The 26883-nt window shown below is 45.3% G+C and overlaps 1 protein-coding gene across 3 annotated transcripts in view; it reads right to left on the bottom strand.

Moving 5' to 3' along the window:
• The window catches only part of IL17RD (interleukin 17 receptor D), a 66968-nt gene that overhangs the window by 22316 nt on the left and 17769 nt on the right, over positions 1-26883 (bottom strand). For all 3 annotated transcript variants that reach the window (XM_027587059.2, XM_027587058.2, XM_027587057.2), the window contains exons 2-3: positions 5076-5133; positions 155-280 (exon numbers count right to left, since the gene is read on the bottom strand). In XM_027587059.2, the coding sequence (XP_027442860.2) occupies positions 155-280; positions 5076-5133 (184 nt within the window). The remainder of the gene's footprint in view (positions 1-154; positions 281-5075; positions 5134-26883) is intronic.

Genomic DNA, 26883 nt, shown 5'->3' on the forward strand with positions numbered 1-26883 from the left:
TATGCAACAAAGCAGGCAGTGTATCTGAGCCCAAGCCCACCTAAGCTACACTTATGTCAAGACCTGCCTGGCTCCTGGAGGTTGTCACACTGGGACCCCTGCACTGGTCACCACCCACACCAGCCACGTGGTGGACTCCATTTGACCAACTTACCAAGAGCCCCTGGGGACCAAAGAATGGTGACTGCCACTTGGTCGTGGCAAGCGTACTGACTGATGGTGATGTTCTGGGCATCAGCAATCACATGCTTCCCCACTGGATTCAAGTAAGTGGTGCAGTCTAGAGAGTTGGGAGAACAAAGAACAGTTAGATTAAGACATTTATTTTTTGAGGTCCACGTTCATCTTCTCAAATTACACAGAGCCGTCTGGAGGCGGCCAAATCCGTTCTGTTTAAAGACGTGTGCTGCATAAACCCAAATAGGACATCAAAGATTGAATGTTGGGGAAACTGTAAGATGCTGCAGTGGGGCTTATTTATAGCACCAACACCACTGCCCACCCTTCGAGTTCAATTCTAGGACAGCATAAGGAGGATCATATATAGTGCAGCTGTATATGTTTATACATAGACAGTTGAACTATGTATCTGGCATCGACTTCTTTACTATTATGACACTTTACCTAAATCAGTAATTATTTACACCGATTCAATTGTTTTTCAGCATTAGAGAGTGATCTGAAACAAAACAAATGGCTAAATAGTCTGGGGCTTGCTTTTAGAAGAAACCTGGAGGCAAGGTGAGCAGGGCAAGGAAGCAGGATGAGGCTGGGACTCACCAGGGAGCGGCTCACAGTAAGCCTGTTAAAAAATCCAATTAGTACCTACAAAAGAGACTCGCTGACTTCATGATGTGCAAAGTACCTTCAACATTAATAGCATCTCAAAGGTAAAAGTTCTGTTCCCGAACACCATGTGTTAGCAAAGGCACCCACAATGCCCATCAAATTCAAAGAGCTCCATGTTGCTCAAAAAATGAAGACCAATTCTCTGACGCTGTCTAAGGACATTACGTACAGCCAGGTGTCAAGGCCACTACAACCATGTGAGCAGCTGTGACATCTGGTATTGCTAAAGAAACCTTCAAAGTCTACAGGATCCTAAAAAACTGCTGGAAGCTTCCAGCCAGACTTGGAATGGGACTCCAGAGAATGGCCGTGGGCTGTTCTGGCCACTCATGCAGGGAGAACCACCAGCCATCCCTGGCAAATGCCAACTCATGATTCTTACACTGCTTCATCTCCATTTCCTTCTCAATGATTAAAATGGAAAACTCTTGCTGGTATCTGCTGCAAAAAGTCCTCAGTTCCATCAAATGTCCAAACCGACTCATGATGCCTCCGAAAGCAGGGGGTTTTACTTTGAGGTGAAGCAGTCAGGGGGATTTTCTAGGTTCAGTGAATCTGCTGCACTCCCCCTGCCCCTGCTGTACATCACACCACACACTTCCCATTTGTTTTTAAGATTTTATTTATTTGAGAGAGTGTGAAAGAGAGCACAAAGGGTGAGGGTGGGGGCAGAGGCAGAGGGAGAAGCAGACTCTCCACTGAGCAAAGAGTCCAACATAGGACTTGATCCCAAGACCCGAGATCATGACCTGAGCTGAAGGCAGGCACTCAACTGACTGAGCCACCCAGGCGCCCCCACATTTCCCACTTTTAGGACTAAAAACGTTCCCTGGGTATTTGAAAATTACAAAAGAACATAAGAAAAATGTAGAAGTCATCCATGCCCTCCCACCACACAGGTAACTACTATCAACTTCTAAAAAACATCTTTCCAAGCCTTTTAATGGGCACATAATATTCCTCCTTTTTAAATTTCTTACTAAAGTTCAACACACATGCACTACAATGCACCCCTCCCACTTTGGTAACTCCCAGCTCCCACACTGCCTTGGGCCCTGCTTTCTTGCCTAACTGCTCTAGGTGGACCCCATTCCATAAACTCCATCTGCTTAAAAAGCAGCCACCTCTACATTTCAATATTACTTCTTTTGAAAAGATGTTAGTGGGGGTGCCTGGGTGGCTTAGTCGTTAAGCGTCTGCTTTCGGCTCAGGTCATGATCCCGGGGTCCTGGGATCGAGCCCCACGTCAGGCTCCCTGCTCAGCGGGGAGTCTGCTTCTCCCTCTCCCTCTCCCACTCCCCCTGCCTGTGTTCCTGCTGTCTGTCAAATAAATAAATAAAATCTTTATAAAAAAAAGAAAAGATGTTAGTAATTAATAAAACCAAATTCTACATCTAATGAAAACTGACTATCGAAACATTTAACATATGTTCTCTGGGTGCAGAAGAAAAATTTTTCTTTAAATATCTGGTTTAACACCCACAGTGTACAAATGAGGAAATGTTTTGCAGCTAAGAGACCAGCTGGGTGGCTTCGGATTCCACTGCTGACCAGCCCTGGGTCAGGACAGAAAGCAGCCTCGGATGGCTCATGCATAGCTCTTGCCATTCTATCCTCAGCACAGAGATTATTACCATAGTAAGTTCGGAATCAGAGGTAGTCAGCCTGCAAAAAATCCTAACTGAAACTAGCTTCCCAATATTTAAAAAAAAAAAAAAAAAAGACAAGATCCCATCATACTTGTCAAGTTCAAGCTTTTTTTTTTAGATTTTATTTATTTATTTGAGAGAGAGAGCATGAGCAAGGGAGGGGCAGAGGGAGAGGGAGAAGCCGACTCCCCACTAAGCGGGGAGCCTGACGTGGGGCTCAATCCCAGAACCCTGAGATCATGACCTAAGCCAAAGTCAGACCCTTAACTGACTGAGCCACCCAGGTGCCCCAAGTTCAAACATTTCCATTTATTGAAACCTCTGATTTAAACAGCTTTTAGGAAAAGATGCACAAATAAGAGCAAATCATGTTTTTTGTCCTTTGTTCATTCCTAATGCCAAAATTAGCACTCTCCAGGTTTCTGTAAATATAATTATGCAAATATAAAGTCTAAGAATTAAGAAAATGTATTACAACCTACTCAGGCATTACCCCCTCAGAGCCTGAAGAAGAAACAAGAAATGCAACATGAAAGGAGACATGGAGACCTATGAAATTCACTTTTGACTTAATGGCAAGACATTTTCTTTCTTTGTAACATAAAATGGCAAAGGAGTAGAAAAATAAGATTTTGTAGTTTTGTACTTTTGGTGAAAACCTGGTAATTTGTTCTTAGCTATTTCAAACAGAACTGGTAACCAGTCAACAGAGCAATAACAGAAACTTCCTTGTGGAAGAGAGAAAGAAATATCTTTTCAATGGAAAACAATGAATAAATTTTTTACACAAACCTGGATCCAATTATTAGGAATTCTAACATTTTGGATTCTGGTTACCAAAAAATTATGCCCAAATGACATTCTGCCAAAATGCAACCGAGCTTCAGATGTCTCGGGAGTCAATTCGAGTTGAGAATTAAATTCTAATTAAATGCTGAAGAATAAGAAAGAAAATAATGACTAAGAGGCATCAAGCACGTGGGCCAAATATTTAGTCCCATGAAGAAAACAATAAGATACTTCTAAGTTTTACAGGTACAGATCCTCTTTCACAAAACCCCATATTAAATTAGAGCTGCAAATACTTGTTTGCAGCTGACCAGAAAATTTTGAACTCTTGAATGTAATACAAGATCTGCCAGGACCAAGAGCATATATTAGAAATTAACTTTGTAGCTCAAAGAGAGATCTCTAACACATGTCTTTACTTAGCTGAATTAAGTATCATGGACTTGCAAATCTTTCATTAGCTTTGTAACATTTATCCAGAGAACATGCACACACCACTAACATGAAATATCTGTTTCAAATATAAGCCCTCATTGGTTAACTTAAAGTACTCACGTCAGCAACTGTGGGCATAAATTTGACACACATATTTGTATCTTAAAATTATTAGATTGTATACACGACCTCAAAAATCTTGCTTTAGCAGTGATCATTTCAGAGGCCTCACTGTGACCCACACCCATTACTTACATGGATTCATAATCCTCTCCAAGAGATGAATCAAATGTCAGGAGTTACTGAACAGGAGTCAAGCTCCCTCTTGTTAACATTTTTACATATAAATTATGGCTCATAAGGCTAAAATGCTCACAATTCTATATAATTACCTTCTTAGCATGAAAGCAGCTGCTGAGGGGGAATTCTATATGCTTAATCAGAAAAAAAAGCACCCCACCCTGCCCTTAGGAAACGACTCAGCCAGATAAAGCCACATTTCCTTGAGAGAATGGGCCAAAAAGATGCTGTATTCCAATTCTGGTTGGAATGACTTCTAGTATTGGCAGATATCAATTACTGAGTGCACATCAGGCCAACTAAGTTGAGCAGTTAAAAGCATTACCTCATTAAAGCCTCGACATGATGCTCGGGAAGAAACTAATCTTTACAGGCCTTGCAAGCTGAGGCTTAGGGAAGTCAAGTGGCCTGCCATAGCTCACAGCTGACAGGTAGGGCACAGGAGTTGGAACCCAGGCCTACAGAGATGGCCAACTGGAGACCCCTGGGCCAATCTGGGACACACATTCACTTGACCCACTCTGTGCTTGTGAACGTGTTTAAATAGATGCCAATATTAAAAAATGTTCAAACAAACAAACAAAAAATGCCAATGTCTCTTTCTTCTTGCAAATCACATCTGGCTACCCTCAGGGCCAAGGCACAAGGAGCCGGAATGGAGAAGCCAGACCTGGGCTGTCCAGTTTGCCACAGTCCCTACCGTTCCCTAGCATCCTTGCGCTTGAGTAGCTTCACTCATTGGTCTGCTGCTGAGCCCCTACAGGCATCTGCCTTTGTTCTTAAGGACATGTTATATCTTGAAGACATCAGGGGAGGTGGAGGTCTCCATACACAACTTCTCCCAACACTATGGAGGACACTTGACCTATTCAAGCTCCCAAATACTTGAGTGGCTTAATTGAGACTGAGCCATGTTAGTTCCATTGATAAACCTGAGCAGGTTGAGAAAATTCCTCAACCCCAGGACCTGCAGTGTCCTTGATTAAGCATGACTATGTAAGCTGTAGATCACTGAAAGGGCTCCATTCTTCGGCAGTGAAGCCAGTTACTTACTGTCATATCTGAAGGTGATGTTGTGTAGCCCGCTGTTTCTGCTGGCCGGCCCCACTCCCTGTGGGAAAACAAGAGAACATGATGAGGAGAGAAGCCAATGTGCTTTTCCAGCACACGTCCCCATAGAGTCAAAATGCACACAAGACTGCGAAGACCCAGGGTCATGCCAGATGCTGAGCGATATCTACCACTCTTCCCACCCACCCTGTGTCCCTTCTCCCCCACTGGCTGCCAACTTCCTTCCAGCCCAGGAGATTCCTAACTGCCAGGCCAGGAGCATTATGAGCACTCGATTCCCCCAAGACAATAGGAGCATGCTGTTCTGTGTTTGGGGGTTAAATAATAATTCATTAACAGTAAAATTGGGAGAGAGACCATGAGCTGCCAGCTGGAGCCCTTCCAGTTGGATCCGCTCTGAGCACTGATTGGTTATAAAATTTGCCTACCAGACACTCTCGTCCAAAAGCTCTATTAACCCACGACAGATAGGCAATTCCTCAAGTCTAAGGAAACAGGTTTCTCATTCCAAGACCGGGAATGATTGTGGGAATAAGCCATTACTTTTAATGAGAAAATTCTTCACTGCATCCATACCTATGCTTGGAATATATAGGGTGGGTCATAAAAGAAAAAGAAAAAAGACTTTAAAAGGCCTAACTCTAACTTTTGGTGATGTGGCCATTAGCCATCTGCACTCTTAATAGCAGGGGTAACAACTCCACCAGACTCCCCACTTTAATTACAGCATCCACAGAGGGAGCACCGGAATCCTCCCATTGCCCCGCCTTTTCCTAACCCACCACTTATCCATCATGGGAAAGAGCAGCTACAGATCTGCCGACTCTGGTTTTAACTGTTTCTGTAACAATCGGCAAATGTGCCATTCAGCATTAATTGCAGAATTCTCCAAAACAGTTAATTCTGAAATGCTAAATGATGGGAAAATATTCTAACCACACAACTAAAGTTTCCACTCAACCAAGGGAATGCTGGGGGAAGACCATCTGCTGGCAGCCCAGTATTTAATGGGCAATTGTCACACTGAGACACAATGTGCAGAACCCTTCTGATGGAGCCCAGGGTCTCAGGCCACAACCCCGTCACATCCATATGCTGGAGGCATGTTCACACTGCTTATCTGAAGCCAGCTATGCCCAGTGAAACTCTATCCCTGAGCTCGGATAAACATGGACCTCAGGAAAGCACAGCTGTGCAGAAAGGGATGCACACAAGCATGCACGCGCGCACACACACCACAATTCTAATTCAAGTGAGAAATAAGCACAGGAAATCTAAATCAACGTGGTACATTAGCCCATGATCTACTGGGGCTCCCCTTCTTCCTGATGTACCTTCCTTCTCCAGCTTTCCTGCTTCCATCCTCCCTTTCCCACATACACAGGATTCTGGATTTCCTCCCCTGAGCTGAAACACTTTGGAAAGGGTGGTTTTCTTATGGAAATCCTAAAGGCCTCCATGATTCCTTAGGGAAAATCCTCTAGCATACCACTAGAGGTCCAACTTCCAGATGGCTAAGAGCGGGGTGCCGTGACCAAGCAGGAGACAATGCCATCCCTCCAAAACCCCTAGGAAATGCCCAAAACACCCAAACCACACCCTTCTTCCTCCCTTGCAAAGCCCCAGGATAGAAAATCACTCACCATGTATTATGAGTCAGACATTATGCTAGGTACAGTGGTGAACAAAACAGCCGCTGTCCCTGTCCTCAAGAGCAAAGTAACTCATTCCTTCAAAGGAGACTAATGGGGTATGTGGATCACATGTAATGTACATAGGCAAATTTCAAATCACACCCTGACCCTCCAAGAACACTTAGTGTGACATAAAGGTGTATGTAGCTCAGCTGAAGAGCCAGCCATAAGTAAGCATCCAGCCTACAGGTACCACAGGCAGCACCTCACAAGGGATGATTCCAGGGTGAGGACAGCACACCCCCGGAAACTTGAAAGAAGGAAGGATAACTGGACTAGAAGGGAGAGTAAAAGGGAGCATCATGGGAGGGAAACAAAAATGCAAGGGGGCCAAGGTAAGTACCTTAATCCTTCCATTCTCGGGCTGGTGACCATGGGCATGGTCACTTCACTCCACCTGGTCCAAGCCTCCTCAACTATCTTCCTAAAAAGATAATTTGCACGACTTGCCCCTGGGAAGGGGTTTGAGGAGGACCACGTGAAGCCCTGTAGAGGAAGCGCTTTTCAAAAAGGAAATGCATTTAATAGCATGCTCTCCAGCATGTAGGACTCTAATGACCAGTCACCTTCCTTGCAGGACTGTCAGCTTTTCACTTTGTTCTTGTTCTCCCCATATTTCTAATGCAGCATGTTTTTCTTTTAAAGATTTTTATTTTTAAGTAATCTCTACACCTAATGTGGGGCTCGAACGTACAACCCCAAGATCAAGAGTCACAGGCTCTACAGACTGAGCCAGCCAGGCACCCCTATAGCAGCACGTTTTTAACAGGTATTTATTGGGCGCTTGCAATGAGCAATGTATTGTGGAAAGAAGCCCAACATCGTGAGATGTGCTCTATCCTGCAGACAAGAACTTAAATCCCTCCAAATAAGGTCTGTGCTGCATGCAGAGCTGTTCAGAAGGGGGCCCAGTGAGCTGGCCTCAAAGGACAGTGAGGCTTGCATATAGCATTGATTCACTACCCACAGAGCATTCCACCTGCACCCAGGCCCTGCAGGGTTGGGCACTTGGCCTTGAACCAGACCTGGGTCCTAATCTTAAGGGACTTTGGCCACCAAAGTGATCTCCTAATGTGTAAATCTGCCCTCACTCTTCTGTTGCGAGCCTATCACCAGCTCCCTGTCCCTTGTAGAATATTCCGGATGTGGTTCCTGCCTCTCTTCTCAGCCACTTCCCTCCCTACCTGCCAGACTCCTCCAGGCACTGCATTATGGCTCAGCGCATGTTCTGGAGCACTTCCATATCCCAGAATGCCCTTCCCATCGGCCAGGTCCTGTTCCCTTCATAGGCTTTCTGCCTTAGTGTAGCTCCATCACACTGTGTCCCTGACACATAGATCCACTTGCATACTTACTTGATGGGGGTATGATAATACATCCCCACAACTTGACCGGCATGGCACTTCTGCCAATGTACATGCAAAATGGTACTTCTAATTCCACAGAAAATCAGAGACTAAAAGACCCTGTGACCAAGCCTCGTCCTTGAGCTCAGAGGGAACAGAGCACAGAGCTCAGTTCCATGACAAGGACTTGCTCCCGTGTGCACTGGAAGACCTTTCACTCTTGGAAGTCATCCAGGGCCCGGTTTCTCAGCACGTGCATCAGACAGATGCTCCACCAGACTGTCCTCAGTTCACACCCAAATAATGCACCTGCTGCTCCCGAGCCCTCAGAAACCCTATCAGAAATGGTGTGCCCAGGCTAGCCCACAAAGCACTACTGTTTTCTTTATACTTTGTGGTAGGCAGACTCATACCCACCCCCCAAAAAAAACATGTCCACATCACAAGCCCCAGAACCTGTGTTACTTTACACAGACAGCAAAAAGTACTACATAGATGTGATTAAGTTTAAGGAACTTGAGATGGGGAAATTATTCTGGATTATCCTGATGAGCCAAATGTAATCACAAGCATCCTTCTAAGTGGGATTCAGGAAGGTCAGAGAAGGAGAAATGACCACAGAAGTAGAAGGCAGAGAGACCAACACCGATTTAAAGATGCTACACTACTGGATTTGAAGATGGAGATAGAAGGGGCTAATAAGCCAAGGAATGTAGGCGGTCTCTAGATGCTGGAAAAGGCGGAAAATCAGTTCTCCCCTAGAGCCTCCAGAAGGACCCAGCCCTGCCAACATCTTGAGTTTAGCCCCACAGACTCATTTCGAAATTCTGACTTCAACAACTATCAGATAATGAATTTGTGCTGTTTTAAGTCACTAAATTGTGATAATTTGTTATAGCAGCAACTGAAAGCTAATACATACATATACTTTTAGCCACATTGTTGAAATGGATCCCAATGTCACACTCGCCCATGTGCTGTCATTTTTCCCTCCCCACACCCAGGGCAGACTGACTGATCCCTTGTCACCGCACTCTATCCCACCCTGGCTGCAGGCAGACATGGGACACTGACCCAACAGAGCTAGCTGCTTCAGATTCTGCCATCCTAGATATAGGCTTCTGTGGGCTAGCCTTGGACATATCTGGAGTAGAAGAGTGGTTAACAGAATGGGCTGTAGAGCTGTACAGATGTGTGTTCAAATCTCCCCCTCTCAAGCTGTGTGACCTGAGACAAGCTTCTAAACTTTCCTGAGCCTCCTTTCCCTGAGCTCTATAAAGTGTTTGAATAAAACTTCCTGGAAAAGCTTGGCGTGGGACTGTGTGAGATGACACGTACCAAGCGCTCTGCACAGCATGTGACACGTTGAAAGGGTGATGGCACCATTCCTGGGAAGATTCCTGCCCTAATAAGCAAGGAGAGACCTGTGCAGCATGGGGGTATGTGAAGTAGAAAAGGACATGCTCACAGGAAGGGGCATCTCCAGATATGATCGGTCTCAGCATCCAGACCTGGGGGGTCTGGCAGATGGATGGACAGTTCAGGGCAAGGTGACAAGGGCACTAACGACCAGACCACGGAATGGTCTTGGTGGGAACTGGGCAACCCAGTGATCCCCATCTCTGGTGAGTGCTCAGGTTGGATCTGATGGGGAGAGACTGAAGGCTAAGTGACCAGAGCAGCACCCCTATTGCCCTCATCCTCCCCCCACCTTGTGCCACAGTCCTGGGCCTGGCCCATAGTCAGCCTTTGGTAAATATTAGTTTTCTGCCTGAGTAAATGAACTCATGATGAAACCAGGTAATGCACACCAAGAATCCAAGAGGACCTAGCTTCATGTGACAGGGTGATTTATGGGCTTGGAATCAGGACTCACACTAAGAGAACATGTGTAAGCGACTTACAAAGCTGTTCAATGGCTTTGGAAGCTGTTTTTCAGTAAACAATTCTAAGCTTTTAGCTACTATACCCATTTTGATATTTAATGAGCTTACAATTAAGAATATTTGTTTGTTGCCTATTACTTAAAATCTATAAATACCAATGCCGTGGCCTCAGGGTGTCACATTCTTAGTTCATTAACCATCCCCATTTGCTGCACTTAGGGCAGCTTTTAATTTGTTCCAATGCTAGCTGCAAAGCAAGCCCCAGGTGCCTGGGGCTCTGCTATGAACACTCTATGGTGAGCAGGGACGGAAGAAGCAAATGGGAACATAATGGAGAAAACATCTTTTACTCAGGAAAGGGGGAGGGAACGATAACCTGTAAGTGCTCTAAAGGAATAAAATTCAAAATCCATACCATGCTCCACCCATATGGCAAAAAGGCAAAGGCCCGGACACAAAGACATCCACAGGCAGGGATCCCACACCGAGCAGCCACGAGGGGCCATCTGGGGGCCCACTTCCTGAGGGGCCCTTGTGGGTTCTGAGCCCATTGAAGACACCAACTTCTCAGAGCAACATTTCCAATCCAGCTACAAAACAGCTTAGCTGCCATTTTGGAAAAATGCATTTTGAAAAGGACTGTGCTAATTGTAGTAACCCCCTTTCCAGGGGAAGGCAGGCCAAACAGTAAGATCTGAACAAGACTGCTTCCAAATTAGTTAAGGAAGGACCTCTCAGAAAGCTGGTAATGTTTTAGTGAACAGAGTTCGAGTTCGGGTGAAAATTTAAACAAGAGTATCCATCAGAAAGAACTGAGATAATGGGTTTGTAAAGGACATTGAGCGACTACTTAAAAAACTAAGGCCAACGTACACTTTCTATTTTCCCTAACATTTCCTCCACCTTGGGTTTCCAGTGTGTCAATGAGATGTGAAAGATAGCAGACAGCTCTGTGAGGCTTAAAATGCACAACAGGCCTGACATTTTTGTCTCTGACCAGTGGACATGGTGAAGGCAAGAGGGAGAACATGGGTTCAATTTATTCTGCACAGGTTCAGTTCAGATGGTCTCATAAATGAAGTCAGATCCCACTTCAGTTCAAACCTTTAACTAAAAAAAAATAAAGTGTGGGGGTGGAGAGGGGAGGAAGAAGTCAGCAAAAAGCAGAGAAGCCCCAGGTGATGTAAGCGGAGGAGAATGCCGGCAAACCCAAAACACAAGGCAAATAAATCACAAAGCCAGCTTGGGTCTGGATCTATTCAAGATATTCTTCTCCACATTCCCGGGAGCTGTTCTCTCTCTCTTTCCAACTCGATGCAACCAACTTCAGGAACGAAGAGTGCCCGCTGTCTGATTTGGGGAGGTGAGGCCTCGGGTGCCTAGTGGGGAACACACACAAGCTCTGGGGGAGCACCGGTGTGTTCCTGCCAGCAATTACTGCGTCGGCCGAAAAGACCCAGAGATCTTAAGCTAATTAGAGAGATTTGCTCGAGGAGGTAGGAAATCACTACTCCAAAGCATCGCCTGTGTACCAGACCAAAGCCGTAATCATGATTCATCTCTGACATGTTGCTAATCAGCACACACATGTTCCTAATTTCACGGTCCCCAAAGGAAAGCTGAAGGGACAATTGTTTCTGAGTTCTAACATGGAGCCAACCGATGCCAAGTGACCATGTGTTCTGCTTATCAAACCGAGAGCTCTAGTTTCCATCTAAGTGGCTTTTTACCCCTCCTCCCCTCCCCCACCCTCATGCCCAAGGAAATCCATTCACTAAAGATGTGTTAGGGCATTTATAGCAGTTGTTTCTCAGATAGCAACTTTTCTTTTTTTTTTAAATTGAGATAGAATTGACATGTAACATTGTATAAGTTTAAGGTATACAATGTATAGATCTGATATATTTATATATTGTAATAACAACTTTTCTGACAGGCCTAAATGGAATGGAATGTATTTTTAAATGTCTTTCCCTGCTCCAGACTTTTTCTTATTGCTTTGCCACTGGAATATACACATGCAGTGAAAGCCCAGAGATATCAACACACACACACACACACACACACACACACACACACACACACACACACACACACCCCGCCGACTCTTCTCCTGTGTTTAAAAAACAAAACAAAACTCTGCAGCCTTCTTAGTTTTCACAAAGCAAAAAGCCCAAGTACTTTTTCCAATTAAGTCTGTTAAGGATCTGGGCTGTGTGTTCTCCCATGGCTGACACTCACAAATAGACAGGATTGTTCCATTTTTCCAATTCTCAAAATGTTAAAAAGCAAGCTATAAAACATGCCTCTGGCTAGAGAGCCAGACCTTTTCCCTCAGCTGCGCACACCACTCCCATCCACTCAAATGAGAACCGCATGGTAAAGAACTGGCATCTTTAAGGTAACCGTCAACCCATCTGCAGTTTCAAGAGCACACACACAACTTCGCAGACACAGATTAGCTGGTTTTCTGTAAACACTGGGTACGAAGAGGAGGCAAGCAACCAACCACCCAAACACCCACCCAGCAAACCAGCTACCAGCTTGCACCCACTTAGCTGTTAAAGGTAGTTATAAAAACTTCACTCCAGAAGCTCAAGAAAGTATCTTCCTGCAAAGGCAAAACAGTGATTAGACAATAGGGGAAAACTTAACGCTGTACACATGATTGTTATGCCTAAGCTCAGAGGAAATGTTCGGATCAAAACAAAACTACTAATAAAAAGGCTTAGGACCACACAGAGAGCGTGCACTGAATTATGCCGCTTCAAATACTGTTTCTGAGGCCTGGGGACGGAGTCTCCAAATACTGTATCACATCTGGAATTCTGCTTTTACAGCAGAAATGCCTGCAGAAATAGATTGTGACGTTGCCATGGGGACCCAGCCTCCTCCGGCCAGGCTGGTCCCCGGCGTGCCCCACACATGTGCTTCCTTCAAGGTGGATTTCGCATATTTGGAAATTATGGAAGGCCGCCCTTTTAGGTTTTAGTGCTAATCAAAATATCACAGGCCACACTCGGAAAGCAAGGCGACCCCTTCTGTCAGCCTATTATTTCTGTCCACATGGTGGTCTGAGAGAGAAAAACCTCCTTAAAATAACAGTGGGAAGAAGCAAGTCAATATTAGACCCCTTTGCAAAAATTATCTGTGGCTTTTCCCCCTTCCTCTAGGAAGGAGACAGGCTTCAAAAGCATCCCTTTTAAACTCTCTCATTCTCTGGCTGCAAAAATCCAAGTGAAGTCAACCTGTGCACACAGCTGCCTCCCATTGCTGGCCTATGGGAGGGACCCCAGGCTCCAGCTCAGTTGCTTGCCGTCGCAGAAAGTGAGCCACTAACACCATCCCGGCAGGGCTACTGGCCAAGGCAGGGGGTCTTCACTCTGAATTGTTGTCCAGGGGAAAAGGTTTCTAGAACCCATAGGAGAACCCTGTGAGAAACATTCCTTACCCAATTTCCCCCAGAAACGTTCTTATTCTTAGATAAGTTGGGGGCATTCCCAGAACTCTCAGAGGAAACCCAGGGCTTCACAGGTCCCAGGTCCAAAGCCATATGTAGACACGAAGAATCTAGAGACGCCACTTAGAAATAAGGAGGTACATCTGGGTTTCCCCACTTCCCTGGGATGCAGCTCCACCAACCGACCCCTCTAGGTGTGGATTCATACACATACACAAATGCAACCCCGCTTGGGTGCTGGCAGGTGTCCCCAACCACTCCTCATCCTGACACTATCCTACCCCCGAAGACCCCAGGCGGTTCAAAACAATGGTCAAGACGCTCTTCTCTCTTTCCCCAGGAGCATTCTCCCAACAGTTCTAACTAGAATGTCTCAAGCCAAAGCAACAGTGCCTCTTCCAATATGTATCTGCCCCTCTGCAAGGTCTGGCCATTCCCTGATTTCCTGGGGGTAAGGGAGGGAATTGGCCAGCCCAGAGGTGAAGCACCAGTCACTAAGCCCCGTGAGCAGCCGTGAGCAGATTAAGGGGGCTCATGGGAAAACTGGTTCTCAGCCTGCCCTGTTCAGTGTGACCTCCAGCCTGAACCATTTCCATCTAGTCTCTTCGATACCACATCCCAAAATGTCCCCCTGAGATGCAGCTGGGATTTGTGAACGTGTGTGTCTGTCTCTGTGCGCACCCAGCCACACAGAAGGAAAAAAAAAAACACCAGGAAGTCGGCAGCTCAGCTCCAGGTGTTAACACTTAGCGCATCCTGCCCAGCCCCCTCCAGCTTGAGGCCGGCCGCCTGGGAGCCGGACACAGCAATTAGGCCCTTCCCGGGCCAGGCGCCTTTGTCCCTTCGCTAACATCATTAGTGTCTGACTTCCTGTGCACAACGGGGCCTCCCGGGGGGCAATCGCAGGCTGACCGGGGCAGGGCATTAGACTTCCTTTGTCAAAGACCCTCAAATGTTAACAAGCATGTGAACAAGACTCTCCTGCCCACCCCCCGGCCCTGCCATCCCCCCCCCATCCCCTCCCCACCTCAGCCACTCCTCCAGCCCACCAAACACTCAAATCTCAACAGCCTTGGTTCTGCACGACTGGTGGGAATCCGAGTTACTTGAGAGCAGTATCAAGACTCTGTGTCGATTGAGCAGAGCTTCTTTTCTGCAGAAAAGGTCGACAAATGTGATTTTCTAGAGCCGGTCCCCTACAAACATGCCATTTCCATTTATCAAGTGCCTGCTGCTTACCAGGTCCGTGTCACTGGTCTGGTATTAACTAGGTGAACATGAACAAAGATGAAGGTGCTCAGACGTGAGTCGCAGGCTATGCAACACCCAGTTCAGCACCCTTGTCAGCACAGGGGTTCCCTTCACACGTGCTCACGGGCTGAGGCACAAGATTGTTTCAAGATGCAAGGATATGCTTGAAGGTTTGAGTGATATTCCCAGGCTTTCAAACACTGATCACATCTGAAACCAGGGGAAAGTATGAATTGCTACACAGGTACAACACCACTGTCACCATCCCTCTCTCAGTAACACTCTCACCACCAGGACCAACATCACTAAAATCCTCTCATTTACTCCTCCATCCATCTCAACAGAGGGTCTCAGCTTCACATGTGGGGACACCAAGAGGTCTCTGAGAATTTGGTGAGGGCTGTGGCCCCTGTGTGTACACACAAGCATGCACGCAGAATTTCAGGAAGCTTCAAGACCCATGCAATCCACTGGGGGCCCCCACCAGCCTGCCTTATCCATAACTCAACAGCTTAACACCAGGTGCACAGAAGGACACCCTGAGTGGTTCAGTGATCCACGGGAAACTTTGGTGATTTAAAAGCAAAATTTAAATGGCCGAGGGAGGCAGTTGGGAGTAATCACCTCAATTTTAAATAGAACTCTGGATTGATGCCTCAACTCTAATCCTTCACAGGCAGTATTTGTTACAACTCCGTAATGGAACACTTTGTTCAGGATGTTGGGACTCATGAACTTTACAAAGCAGCAACGTAAAAGACAACTATTTCTGCTGTTATCTGCACGGGCCCATTAAGTGGGCACACAGAATGCCTTTTAGACCACAAAGGACAACAGTCATGTCTGCAGTCAAGTCAGTTTCACCGAATCAAGTTAAAAAATAAACAATGTGGCTATTTCTTATTTCTTTTTTTACCAACATCAAGAATATAGAGAGAACAGCTGATTTCCCCTGCTCCTGCTCAGTTGCCTTGACAGTCTATGGTGTTTGTGGTCAACACACAAAATTGGGTTAGGTTTTGGATATGTTTTTAAATATTTGCCCAAGAGCTGCAGTGGAAGATAATCTAAAACTCCATTTTTTTTTTAATGAAAATAATCTATGGCTTTGACTTCTACTCTAGACATACCAAACTCCTTCAAAGCTTCAAAAAGATGTTGGTAGACAGAGACAGGACATGAGCACTTCTGTGATGCCAAGTCCCCCACAAGTTTACTTTAATGAACTTTACAAGTTTCAAAAGAGTAAAGTATTTCACTACTGGTTCTGATTTTTACCTTTTGCCAAGCTAATTTCAAAATAGCAGGCAATCGGAAGAATATACTCAGACACTAATGGTCTTTGCAACTTTTATGTCTCCCCGCTTCTTGGATGGAAGCCAGCAGTCTGCCCTTAAACTATAAGCAATAAATCTAGAAGACTCTCCTAATTTCCCAATGAAGGAAATGATTGTGTTTGCCAAGAAATATTCAGCTTTGTTTTAAATTCCTTGAACAGCTAAAATGTCATCCTGAGAAGGAGGGCAAAGAATGATGTAAAAATGAAGAATCACTGTCTTGGCTGATTTCAGACTTAGATAAACTTTCCCGTGGGTGAAAGGAGGCGGTACAGACGTCCCAGGAATGAAGGCCTCCCTATAATACCTCTCTGAGGACTCCTGGCACAGATTGGTATAGAGGGGGAAATGAGAAAGCAGATTTGTATGAGGCAGACAAGGCAATGGCCCAGCAGTTAGGTGCACACTTCCTCCCTGCTGAAGTGGTCCTGGGGGTGGGTTCCAGCTCCTCTCCAACAGGGCTGACACAAGCAAAATGGCACACAGCACTTTCTTGGTCAGGCAGTAGGAAGAAATCAATACACCTTGTCCCCTTCACTAGGCTTCCCATGGAGAGACGTTTACAAAATCAAAGCAATATGGGGGAAATAAATTAGAAGCCTGTAACATTTTGTCATAAGGTTATGGTGAAACAGAGATTTACCAGAAGAAAAAAAAAAATCAAAGCAGTGACTAAGTATTTCAAAAATACGAAAGGGAGGTCAAAGTTTCTGGCTAAAATGACTTCAATCTAAGAAGGAGCTGGGTCGATACAAGGCCAAGCTTCAGGCGAGTAGCCCTGTTTTGTGGGGCACAGAGCCAGTGAATTCACAGGAGTGCTGAGGAGGAAAAGCCCCAGACAGGCATGGCTGCCCGAGGCGTGGTGGGCAGGAGGCTGGGGCGGGCACCGGGGTGCATCTGCCACTCCCCTGTCTGCCCAGGAGGGATGTGATATTCCCTAGTTCTCAGAGAACCCGAAGAGTGGGTTTTCAAGTTTCTAGGAAAAAGTGTAGGCTTTTCTTTAGACCAGGGCTTTATTATTTTTGTAAATATAACAAGGCAAAGGAAATTTGAGTATAGACAATATGAAAATCCTCCCCAGTCAACATCAACACTACTATATCGTATAATTCAAAATTGCTAAGGGACTAGCTCTTAAATGTTCTCACTGCAAAAAAGAAACGATAATTATGTGACTTGATAGAGGTGTTGGCTAAAGCTTCAGTGGTAATCATACTGATACATTTAATGTAATCAACATATTGTATACCCTAAACTTATGCACTGTTATACGTTAATTACATCTCCATTGAAAACAAAAAAACCCTCCCCAACATCCTTCCTTCTCCATCACTTTGACGACTCTTCTGGACTCTCTCTATTGCATGCATCACATGGACTATGGCTTGACATAAGTTAGATCCTAATATAGAGAACACTTACTCTGATAAATCTTCACCAGCTAATAATGAATGCAGTGCCTTTTGGGAGAAGTATGTGGGGCCGACGGAAGAAATAAAACAAAAGATCCTAATGAGGTAAGAATTAGGACCACTGGGCCAAATTCTTTCTAAAGGTCCTGCCAGCTTTAATTATCCATCATTCTCTACAAAGAGAAAGCACCTATTAAAAAGTAGTAAGACAGGCCCTTTCACCTGTTCTACAACTGGTTGCGTACATGAGAAAGGCAACAGGGCAGGCACCTCGAGAAGGCTTCCCAGTGCAGTGCATACCTGTTACTATTTCAGTAGGCTGCCTGCTGACTTGGGTATCCTGGATGTGGTAATGCTGTTCTGTTGGGTAACCAAATTACCATAACTTATCCTGAAGGTCCTTAAAAATTACATGAATTTAGGGGATTTTATGATTACTTGGCTAGTCTCATGTAAATAACAGAACTGTGTAAAATGAAAAAAGGAAACTCTGGCAAACCCAAGAAGAGGGCTGACAACATCCTCCGGACTACACAGTAATCACATTACAGCCGCATAAAAGCCTAAGAGCTCAACTCTTTGGAGGAAGGCAGCTGGAAGAACACCAGCATGGGGAGATTCTACAGAGCAAGCTGAGGAGATGAAACCATTCATTTGCTAAAATTGTAAATTCTATTTTGCAATTAAAATCATAACACGTGTAGCCTGGGCATCGAAGAAGGATGATCTCTGCCTCAAACACTTCACCCGATCTAAAAGCAATATTTAACCGAACCCCAAGGTTCTTGCTTCCTCATTTACTCATGAATAACCTCAGATAATGCCCTAGAATTTATCAACAGATGTTTTAAAGGCTAGAAACGTACTTTACACTGGGAAGGCCATTATGAGTGATTGAGAATGAATGTGCTAAGTTAGTTATGCGACTGAGCAAGTGTAAGAGGATTTCAGAGAAGGGAGTGTTGAACAGAAGAAGGCTCCCTGGAGAAGTGTCTTCAGAGTAGACAAGTCCCTAACTGGACCCTAGAGCACTGGGGGTGGCTTTGAGGTGGTGAATAGGGAGACTATTTCAAGCAAACACATGCACAAATGCACTTGTAACCAACTGTACCACCCCCATGGCAAGCATTCAGTAAATGGCCACTACACCTCGAGGTAGATGTGGAAACGTCCTCCTTAGTCAGAACCACCATTTTAGCAGTCCTGGAGTAGGTGACCAATACCCGCAGGCTTCTATCTGAAATACCCCAACTGGCCCGAAAAAATGGGCACAGGAGGGGCTGGGGCTCAGTAATGCATGTGGTGCATCTTGCAGTCGGGCAAGACCAGAACAATGCGGTCCTTAGAGAGGTGAGCACAAACCTGATTTGGCAGCAGGATTTCAGGGGAAGGGCCTCTGATCCGAGCCAAGGTGGGAACGGGCTGGGCTCCAGGTAAAGAAGAAAGAGGCACTAAAACAGCAGCTTCAAAGGATAAACCAAAGGACCAGAGAGTTGAATCAAAGGGATGAGGCAGACCCGAGGGCCTGCAGACCAGAGGCACCAGTGACAAAACAGAGAAGACCAAAGTGGGGTCTCATTACACCTGTCCTCTTATTTTCAGGATGGGCCTGACCCCCTGCCCCGACTATAGATGGAAGACATTCTGGAAGGAGCAAGGAGAGGCCTGGTCACCATCCACTTGCAATTTTCACCCCATCTTTCACCTCCATGACAAAAAATGTCACTAACTTTTGATGAGCGGAGGCCCGAGCTGGGCAAGCCTCCATCAGCACCTCTTCCCCAGTACCCCCCCCTCCCCACATCTCGACTCTGTCTGCACCTGCGGTAAACCAGTGCCAGGCTCCCAGGTAGCGTTCACTACCTCCAGAGAAGAAGACTGGGACAAAGACCCTTTGTCTGCTTTTACCAACTCTTCAATGAATTTTCTAAAGACAAGAATCACTAAATATAATCTTGAAAAATCTAACATTGGCACAAAAGGACAGATAGTGTAGGATTCCTCTGATATGAGGTTCCTAGAGTGGTCAAATTCACAGGGACAGAAAATAGAATCAGGAGGCTGCGGGGTTGGTTGGGGGCAGGGAGAATGCGGAGTTACTCTTTTTTTTTTTTTAAGATTTTATTTATTTGACAGAGAGAGACACAGCGAGAGAGGAAACACAAGCAGGGGGAGTGGGAGAGGGAGAAGCAGGCCTCTTGCCGAGCAGGGAGCCCGATGCGGGGCTCGATCCCAGGACCTGGGACCACGACCCGAGCCGAAGGTAGATGCCTCACGACTGAGCCACCCAGGCGCCCCGCGGAGTTACTCTTTAATGGGCACAGAGTTGCAGGTTAAGAAGATCAAAGTTCTGGAGATGGAAGGTGGTGATGGTTGCCCAACAATGTGAATGTACTTAGAGCCACTGAATTAACACTCAAAAATGGTTAAAATGGTAAATTTTATCTTGTGTCTCTTTTTATCACATTTTTGAGCAGGATTTTGAGGAGGAAAGTAACAATAATAAAATAGTGCTATAGCACATTTGCAGGAAGAACTAGGAAGGTGGCCAGTTGGAGCTGAGCTGAGTAGGCCCACAAGGTGGTACAGATGTGAGGTGGTACAGGTCACATCTACGGGGCATTTTTAAGAACAAAAGGCGGGACTTTGGGACAAATATGATACAGAGATGATGGAATATTCCAAGGTACCTTGAGGGCTCCTATTTTGGGAATTTGGGAGGCTGGTGATTTTTGAAGCAATAAAGAGAACACTGCAAAGGAAGAGTCCTTTTTTAAGGGGGATGTGGAAAAAAACTTAGTGAAGGTAAGGTGACTAGAGAGTCTCTTCTAATGCCATATTTTTTTTTTTTGAAATGTAGGATTAGAAGACAGAAAGTCATATGTGAAGTCATGTCACAGAACCTTAGGGATAGATGGGCTAATAGGAATGGAGAAAAGCAAAAAGTCAGGAACTGGGCTTTGTGGGACTACCCACAGTTAGGGCACGTGAGGAGGAAAAAAAGATAGAAGAAATGAGGTTGGCCAAGTAGAGGAGCCTGGAAAAGCCTTCAGGCAGTGAAGAATGATACAAAAATTAAAATAAAGAATATCAAATAAATTACATGTAAAAAATGTCAAAATGAATATTTTCAACACAAGAACCACCTTGCTGATGATACAAATCCCTGAGAAAATCATCATACCGGTGGATCATTTAGAATCACTCCTCCATATCAATTCCCAAGTCTTTTGCTGTTATTCAAACTCATCCCCTGGTTTCCGATAAAAGTAGAAAGCATACTAAAAGAACCATCTAAATAAAATCTTTTCCTATGTTTGAAAACTTAAGAAAACAAGTGATGATAGCACTGGAAAAAGGTACTGTAAGACTGCTGGTCCCCGCCAGGGTTTTGTGTGCAGGTAAAAGTTACTATGTAGGCAACTACCCTCAGAGTCAAGATCCTCCCAGGACAAGCCTCCAATCTCTCACGTTAGGGAGAACATAGGACCCCAAGTCACCGTACCTCCCAAGATCTGCTCAGTGCTTTATAGTTTGAGCCACAGTTAAATTTGTAAAACCTTTTTGCAATTTTTGAAACAATGCTATCTGAAAAATACAGAGGCAACCAACACTGAATTAACCACTAGTTCTAAATCAGGTCATTTTTTAAAAAAGACTTACTTACTTACTTACTTCTTACTTACTTACTTACTTATTTATTTGACAGAGAGACACAGCGAATGAGGGAACACAAGCAGGGGGAGAGGGAGAGGGAGAAGCAGGTTTCCCGCTGGGCAGGGAGCCCGATGCCGATGCCGGGCTCGATCCCAGGACCCTGAGATCATGACCTGAGCCGAAGGCAGATGCTTAATGACCGAGCCACCCAGGTGTTCCAGGTAATTTTTTTTTAACCAAATACTCCAACCAATTGGTTTAATAGCTAGCATTCCAAATCATCGACAATTTCCCAGAACTCTAAAAGTCGAAAAGATAAGCTAGAACATTATTAGTACGACTCAAAGCTATCAAGTTAAATCTCGGTTCAGGCAAACCTTATTTGTCCAAGAGCTCATGAAAATGGTGAATTTTTGCACAAAGTCACAAATACAAATATTAATTTTCAGACTATTCTGTTTTGGACATTATCCAACACTTGTGGCCATTTGACAGATGTACATCCAATAGCACTGATAGGCTTTGTAGATCAATTTTGGCTTCCAGGGCTAACAACCTTCTTCCCTGAAAGTAAAGGAATAAAGCCAAAGATTGGTCGAAACTTGCTTCATCTCTGAGAAGAGGATTACACTTGTACAGTTTATTTCCAGACACTCAGAACAGGTCTAGACAAAATATTCTAAGAAGCAGTAACTACCACGCTGGTTAAATGCTTATCACTAATGAACATTTATTGGGTAGTAACAGAGCCATAACCCTCATAACTTAACCACACTACACTTCTATATTTTTGAAGGTACAACTTCATTTCATAAACATAATTTTTAAAGGCATACAAAAGAACTCCTGCAATCACCAGTTTGAAAAGAGCCATGTCATCTTATAAGCTCCCCAACATAGCAAATGTCTCATCTTGTGTTAAGAAGTTTCACACTCATTTAAACTCTTTTGAAATTCTCCCCATACTAGAAGATCCCCATGCCAACATCTAATAGACTAATATTAATGTAAGATTAGCTTCACTTTCTCAGCAACGAGTTTCTTAGAAGATTTCCTTTTTTTAGAAGAAAACAAACACTATCTGATAAAGGGAAGATGGATTCCATTTCAGACCTTTGAGCTCTCAGATCTGGAACATTATAATCTGATTGTATCTATATGGTATTCACCATGAGGGCAATGCATGGGTAGAACAGAACAGACGGACCAGGACTATGAACATCCCTGCCCCCTAGCCCCAGCAGAGCCACAGAAAAAAGAAAAAGTAATTTCAAAAGGGACACATGGATCCCATACCCCTCCCTTCCCCACCCCCACCAAAAATAACCAACCATAAACTTTTAGCACCTCTCAAAGACTTCAAGAGAAGCATAAAGGAGAATGTGTTGCCCTAGCTAAGGACCCTTAAATCAGAGCAATTTCTTTCTTTATAGTTTTATTAAAATATGCAAGCACAGTACTTATAAACAAAGGAGGCATTTCAGTTTTTGCTTAGAAAAATGGGAGCCAATACATTCCTTCTGGGAATTCAGGGTAAAAGCTTTACAAAAAGTGTCCAGATGTGCTTAAGACGTCAGTCTGTTCTTTCTTTTAGGGAAGAGTGAAGGGAAAAACAAAGGGTGGGAGAGACATTTTATTAAAAATTGGAAAGGTTATTAGTTTTTCTTGGCTGGCTCACTAACCCGCCCTCCGCTGACAAAACCACACAGGCGCACCTGAGGCTGAGGAGCACCTCTGTGGCCTCCGACAAAGTAGCAGGGAGGCAGGGAGGCAGGGACGGCTGATGGCAGTGAGAGCCTCCGGGCCTTCTCTCACCTCCAGAACGTCCTGCGGGGCAAATGGCAAATGGTTCTACAGGGTGGCGATGAAATAGGGGAGAGACTCTGAAAGCCAAAGATCCTCAAGTGAGAATCAAGCACTTTTGCATTAAAAAATAAAACACCATTGGGACAAATCTTCACCCCCACCCCCCAAAAAAGAAAAAAAAAATTCTTCCTTAACTGAAATGTTTTGTCAACATCACACGCCAGTTTTAACCTGGAAGCTTTGTGGAGATTTGAAGCTTCCTCTGCCCAGTGATTCATTCCCAGAGTCCTTTTCAACCAGAGAGATTTAAGGAGGGTGTCTGTTCTGCGGTGTTCCTTCGCTTTCAGAGCCGTTGATGCTGGCTCTGGGTACTGAAGGGAAAGGAGTGTTTCAAAAAGAGCATAAATAAGGGAGACAGAGAGGCAGGCATATATGTGAATAAAAAGATAATCCTAATAATAGTTTACATTATCGCGAACCAAAGTTTATATGAGCAGCTAAGCCCCCTTTCAAAGTAGAGGGCAGCTGCTGGTACGGCGGAGGAAAATGGTATGTCAGAAATGTGACCTACCTTCAAGTTTGTTTAACTCAGCTGTCAGCCACCGCTTCCTTCCGCCACCTTTCACCAGGATGGGGGTGGAGGCGGCACCCTTTTGTGAAGTGTTTTGTTTGCAAAGGCATGGAACTGTCTCAGGACTAGAAGGACCTTGTCTCCACTGTTCCTGGGCAATCCTAACAAAGGCCAGGTCACCCTCATCAGTCCTCCCTGAGGGTGAAAATGGTGACCCCCATCAGAGAAGGAGCCCTGGGGACGCCCTCCTACTCTCCCCCAGGGGTCCAAAGAACGTGTTCCGGATGAACAGTCTTCGTCCCTGGAGGCTGTCAGGAACCTTACGGAAAGGAGGCCGGGAGGCTCAAGGCTGTGCTTATACGAGGACCTGCCAAATCTTGAAGACCCTCCAGGCATCACGCACTCCCAAAAACGCCGCCCCCACATAAAACCCTTTCACCAAAAGCCTTTACGTGTGTAAGCTGAGTATCTGTACTCAACAGAGTAATCCAGCCCTTATTTATAGCGCACGTAGGATATGTGGAGCTCAGGGCTAGGCTGTGCGGAAGGGTCTAACAGTGACTGAGATGGGGGCCTAGGGCCCAGGGAAATGACATTCAGGCAGAAGTGACACACCTGTGTTAACTGTGTGACAACCGGGCAAAGGGGCACCTTTCAGAAGTAGCCAGGGTCACGTTTCCAAATTAGAACAGTGTTACATCTCTGGCCAAATGTATTTGGAGTTAAATGTTCCTACAGAAGCAGGAGGTACCTGAGAACAGGAGAAATGGTCCCCTGTCATTTATCTCCTTTTCAATTTGGATATGAAGCCCATTTCAAGATGTGTACACCCAGCCAAGAGCTTTCTGCGAAGGTTGAAGCTTCAACCAGCCCTAGGCAGAACAAGGGGTAGAGCCCCAGCAAAGAGTGAACTCCAAGGAGGCCACCTCCTCCCCAGCCCCCTCTCAGCCTCACCTTGGCAGTGTGGCTCATGCTGCTGAAGCACATGAATACACTCAGTGAATGACCAGCTGGTGGCCCTGGGGAGACCCTCAAATGATCTTGCAAGCATAAAGGAATGCCCATCATTCTTCTGGCAGAACACCACAAACCACAGGCCACGGAAAAGGGACCACCATTCATGGGGTGTTGGCAAAGGTTCGGGGAAGGTGTTCACAACCAAGCTTTCTTTGGGTGAGGGTACTTAGCAGTACAAGCTGCATGTACCATGCACATCTCAGACCTTCTCGTGGGGATCAAGACACTGTTTGCTCTGCTCCTGTTGCAGGTGGAATCTCTGGTTTAAAACCATCCAGTCCTGGAGCGCCTGGGTGGCTCAGTTGGTTGAGTGTCTGCCTTTGGCTCAGGTCATGATCCCAGGGTCCTGAGCTCCCTGCTCAGCAGCGAGTCTGTTTCTCCCTCTTCCTCTGCCCCTCTGCCTGCTCATGCACTCTTGCTCTCTCTCTCAAATAAATATCTTAAAAACAAAACAAAACAAAAAGACATTCCATTGCTTCCCAGAGCTGTCATCACTCCTATCTAAGCTCAGGACTTCCAGAGTGTGTGACCCGAGAGAAGACTCTTCATCCCGTCAGCCTTCTCAGTACGCAGAAGCTGCGGGCCCTGCTGGTCTCTGAATGCGTGACCTCTTCCCCAGCCTCTCATGGTCCCTTACTCATCTGGCCTGTGTCACAGACCCCTCCGCAGGTGCCAGTCTTCCTGACAGCCAATCGGGCATTCCTGCACATCAGAGGACACCAGTGCGAGCCAGCACGTCTCTGCTTTCATCTTCTCTCTCTACCCACCCATATATTTTAAGTCCAAGTCCTCTGCTCTGTGGAGGGTAGCCCAGACTCACCCTTATGGACATGGAGGGGTTGCTTTTATGGAGCTCTTCCAGAAATGTTCTTAGGGTATCCAAGGGACCCTCACTGGGGACCCACTAAAGCAACACTACCTCAACCTGGGCAGGTGGCAATCACTCAGGATGACAGCTCCTGGACCCGGAGGGAAACTGGGGGAGGACAGCAATGCCTGGGTGAGGAGCTAGGGTGTCTGTGTGTCACAAATTCTCACCTCTTTAGTGCTCTTAATAAGACAGCCTGGTGCAAATGGGGGTGCAAAGGAAACAACAAAAAAAAGTTAATCTCTCAGCTCTGCAATTACTCACATGCAGATTATCTGCCAAACAAACTATTTCTTATCTCTGATCAATCTTTATCTGCAGCTGCCTTTCCCCTGCCCCTGCTACCACCTAGCACATAACCCAAATCCTCACCTCCCCCGACAGTCGCTGACAGAGTGGTCCAGGCCTCTAGGACTGTCAACACCCCGATGTAATTCAGGGCTCATGGAGTCTGAGGTAGTGCCCTTGTTTATGGATTCAGTGATTGATTAGGCCCTAAAAGCTTCTGGCCCAGAAGACTAAATGGGTTGAAATCAATCATTAACAGTAGTGTAATGTTAAAAAACAAGTGATGCAAAGGGGCTTCTGGCCATGTGAACAAGGTGGACAAGTGCACAGGAAATAAGAGGATGAAAGCACATGGACACCCCGGGGCCATAAACCCCAAAGGCAAATTGGCAACGGCCAGCGGAGTAGACGGGCACATTTTGTAAAAAATAAAGTCATCTGTGCATCAATTTCTTTTTTGTCTTTCTCTCTTTTTTTTTTTCTTTTGGTTTGCCTCTCTAAGTTTTTATTTAAATTCCAGTTAGTTAACATACAGTGTCATATCGGTTTCAGGTGTACGATAGAGTGATTCAACACTTCATACAATGCCTGGTGCTCATCACAAGTGCATTACTATGTCGGAATTTTTTAAAAATTCAAAACCTGTATGTGTGTGCACGAGGCAAGAGTCCAGGTGGAAACGAAAGTGATCACACTCAGTAAGGAGATGGGATAGAAAAAACTACTCCCTCTGAATGAAAGGTCTGAGTTATCTCAATAGAAATAACTGATTCTTAAGAATTCTAGTCTGACTGTCCTATTTTACAGGTAAGTAAACAGAGTCAGCGGGGCCTCATGCCCTGTCCAAATCACACTCAGCTGGCCTGGGACGCCCTCATCTTGCAGGTCACATTGATGTAAATGGGACAGTCTAATGGTGGCTTTTAACCCAAGACCAGAATTTGTGAGAACTCCAGTAAAACAGGATTAATTTATATTTTTTTAATGAGGAAATGTGTGATCAATCCAAAATTGACCTTGGAAAATATATAAATGAAGAAAAGATTTACTAGCCAAACTACTGATACAACTAGAATTCCCACCATAATGCTTAAATTCAACTATGTTCATAATATGCTACTAAGTCAGAAAGAATCAATATTCTTATTTTAAAACCCTCATTTAGGGCGCCTGGGTGGCTCAGTTGTTAAGCGTCTG

The sequence above is a fragment of the Zalophus californianus genome, chromosome 1 (assembly GCF_009762305.2).
Source record: "Zalophus californianus isolate mZalCal1 chromosome 1, mZalCal1.pri.v2, whole genome shotgun sequence".
NCBI lineage: Eukaryota > Metazoa > Chordata > Mammalia > Carnivora > Otariidae > Zalophus > Zalophus californianus.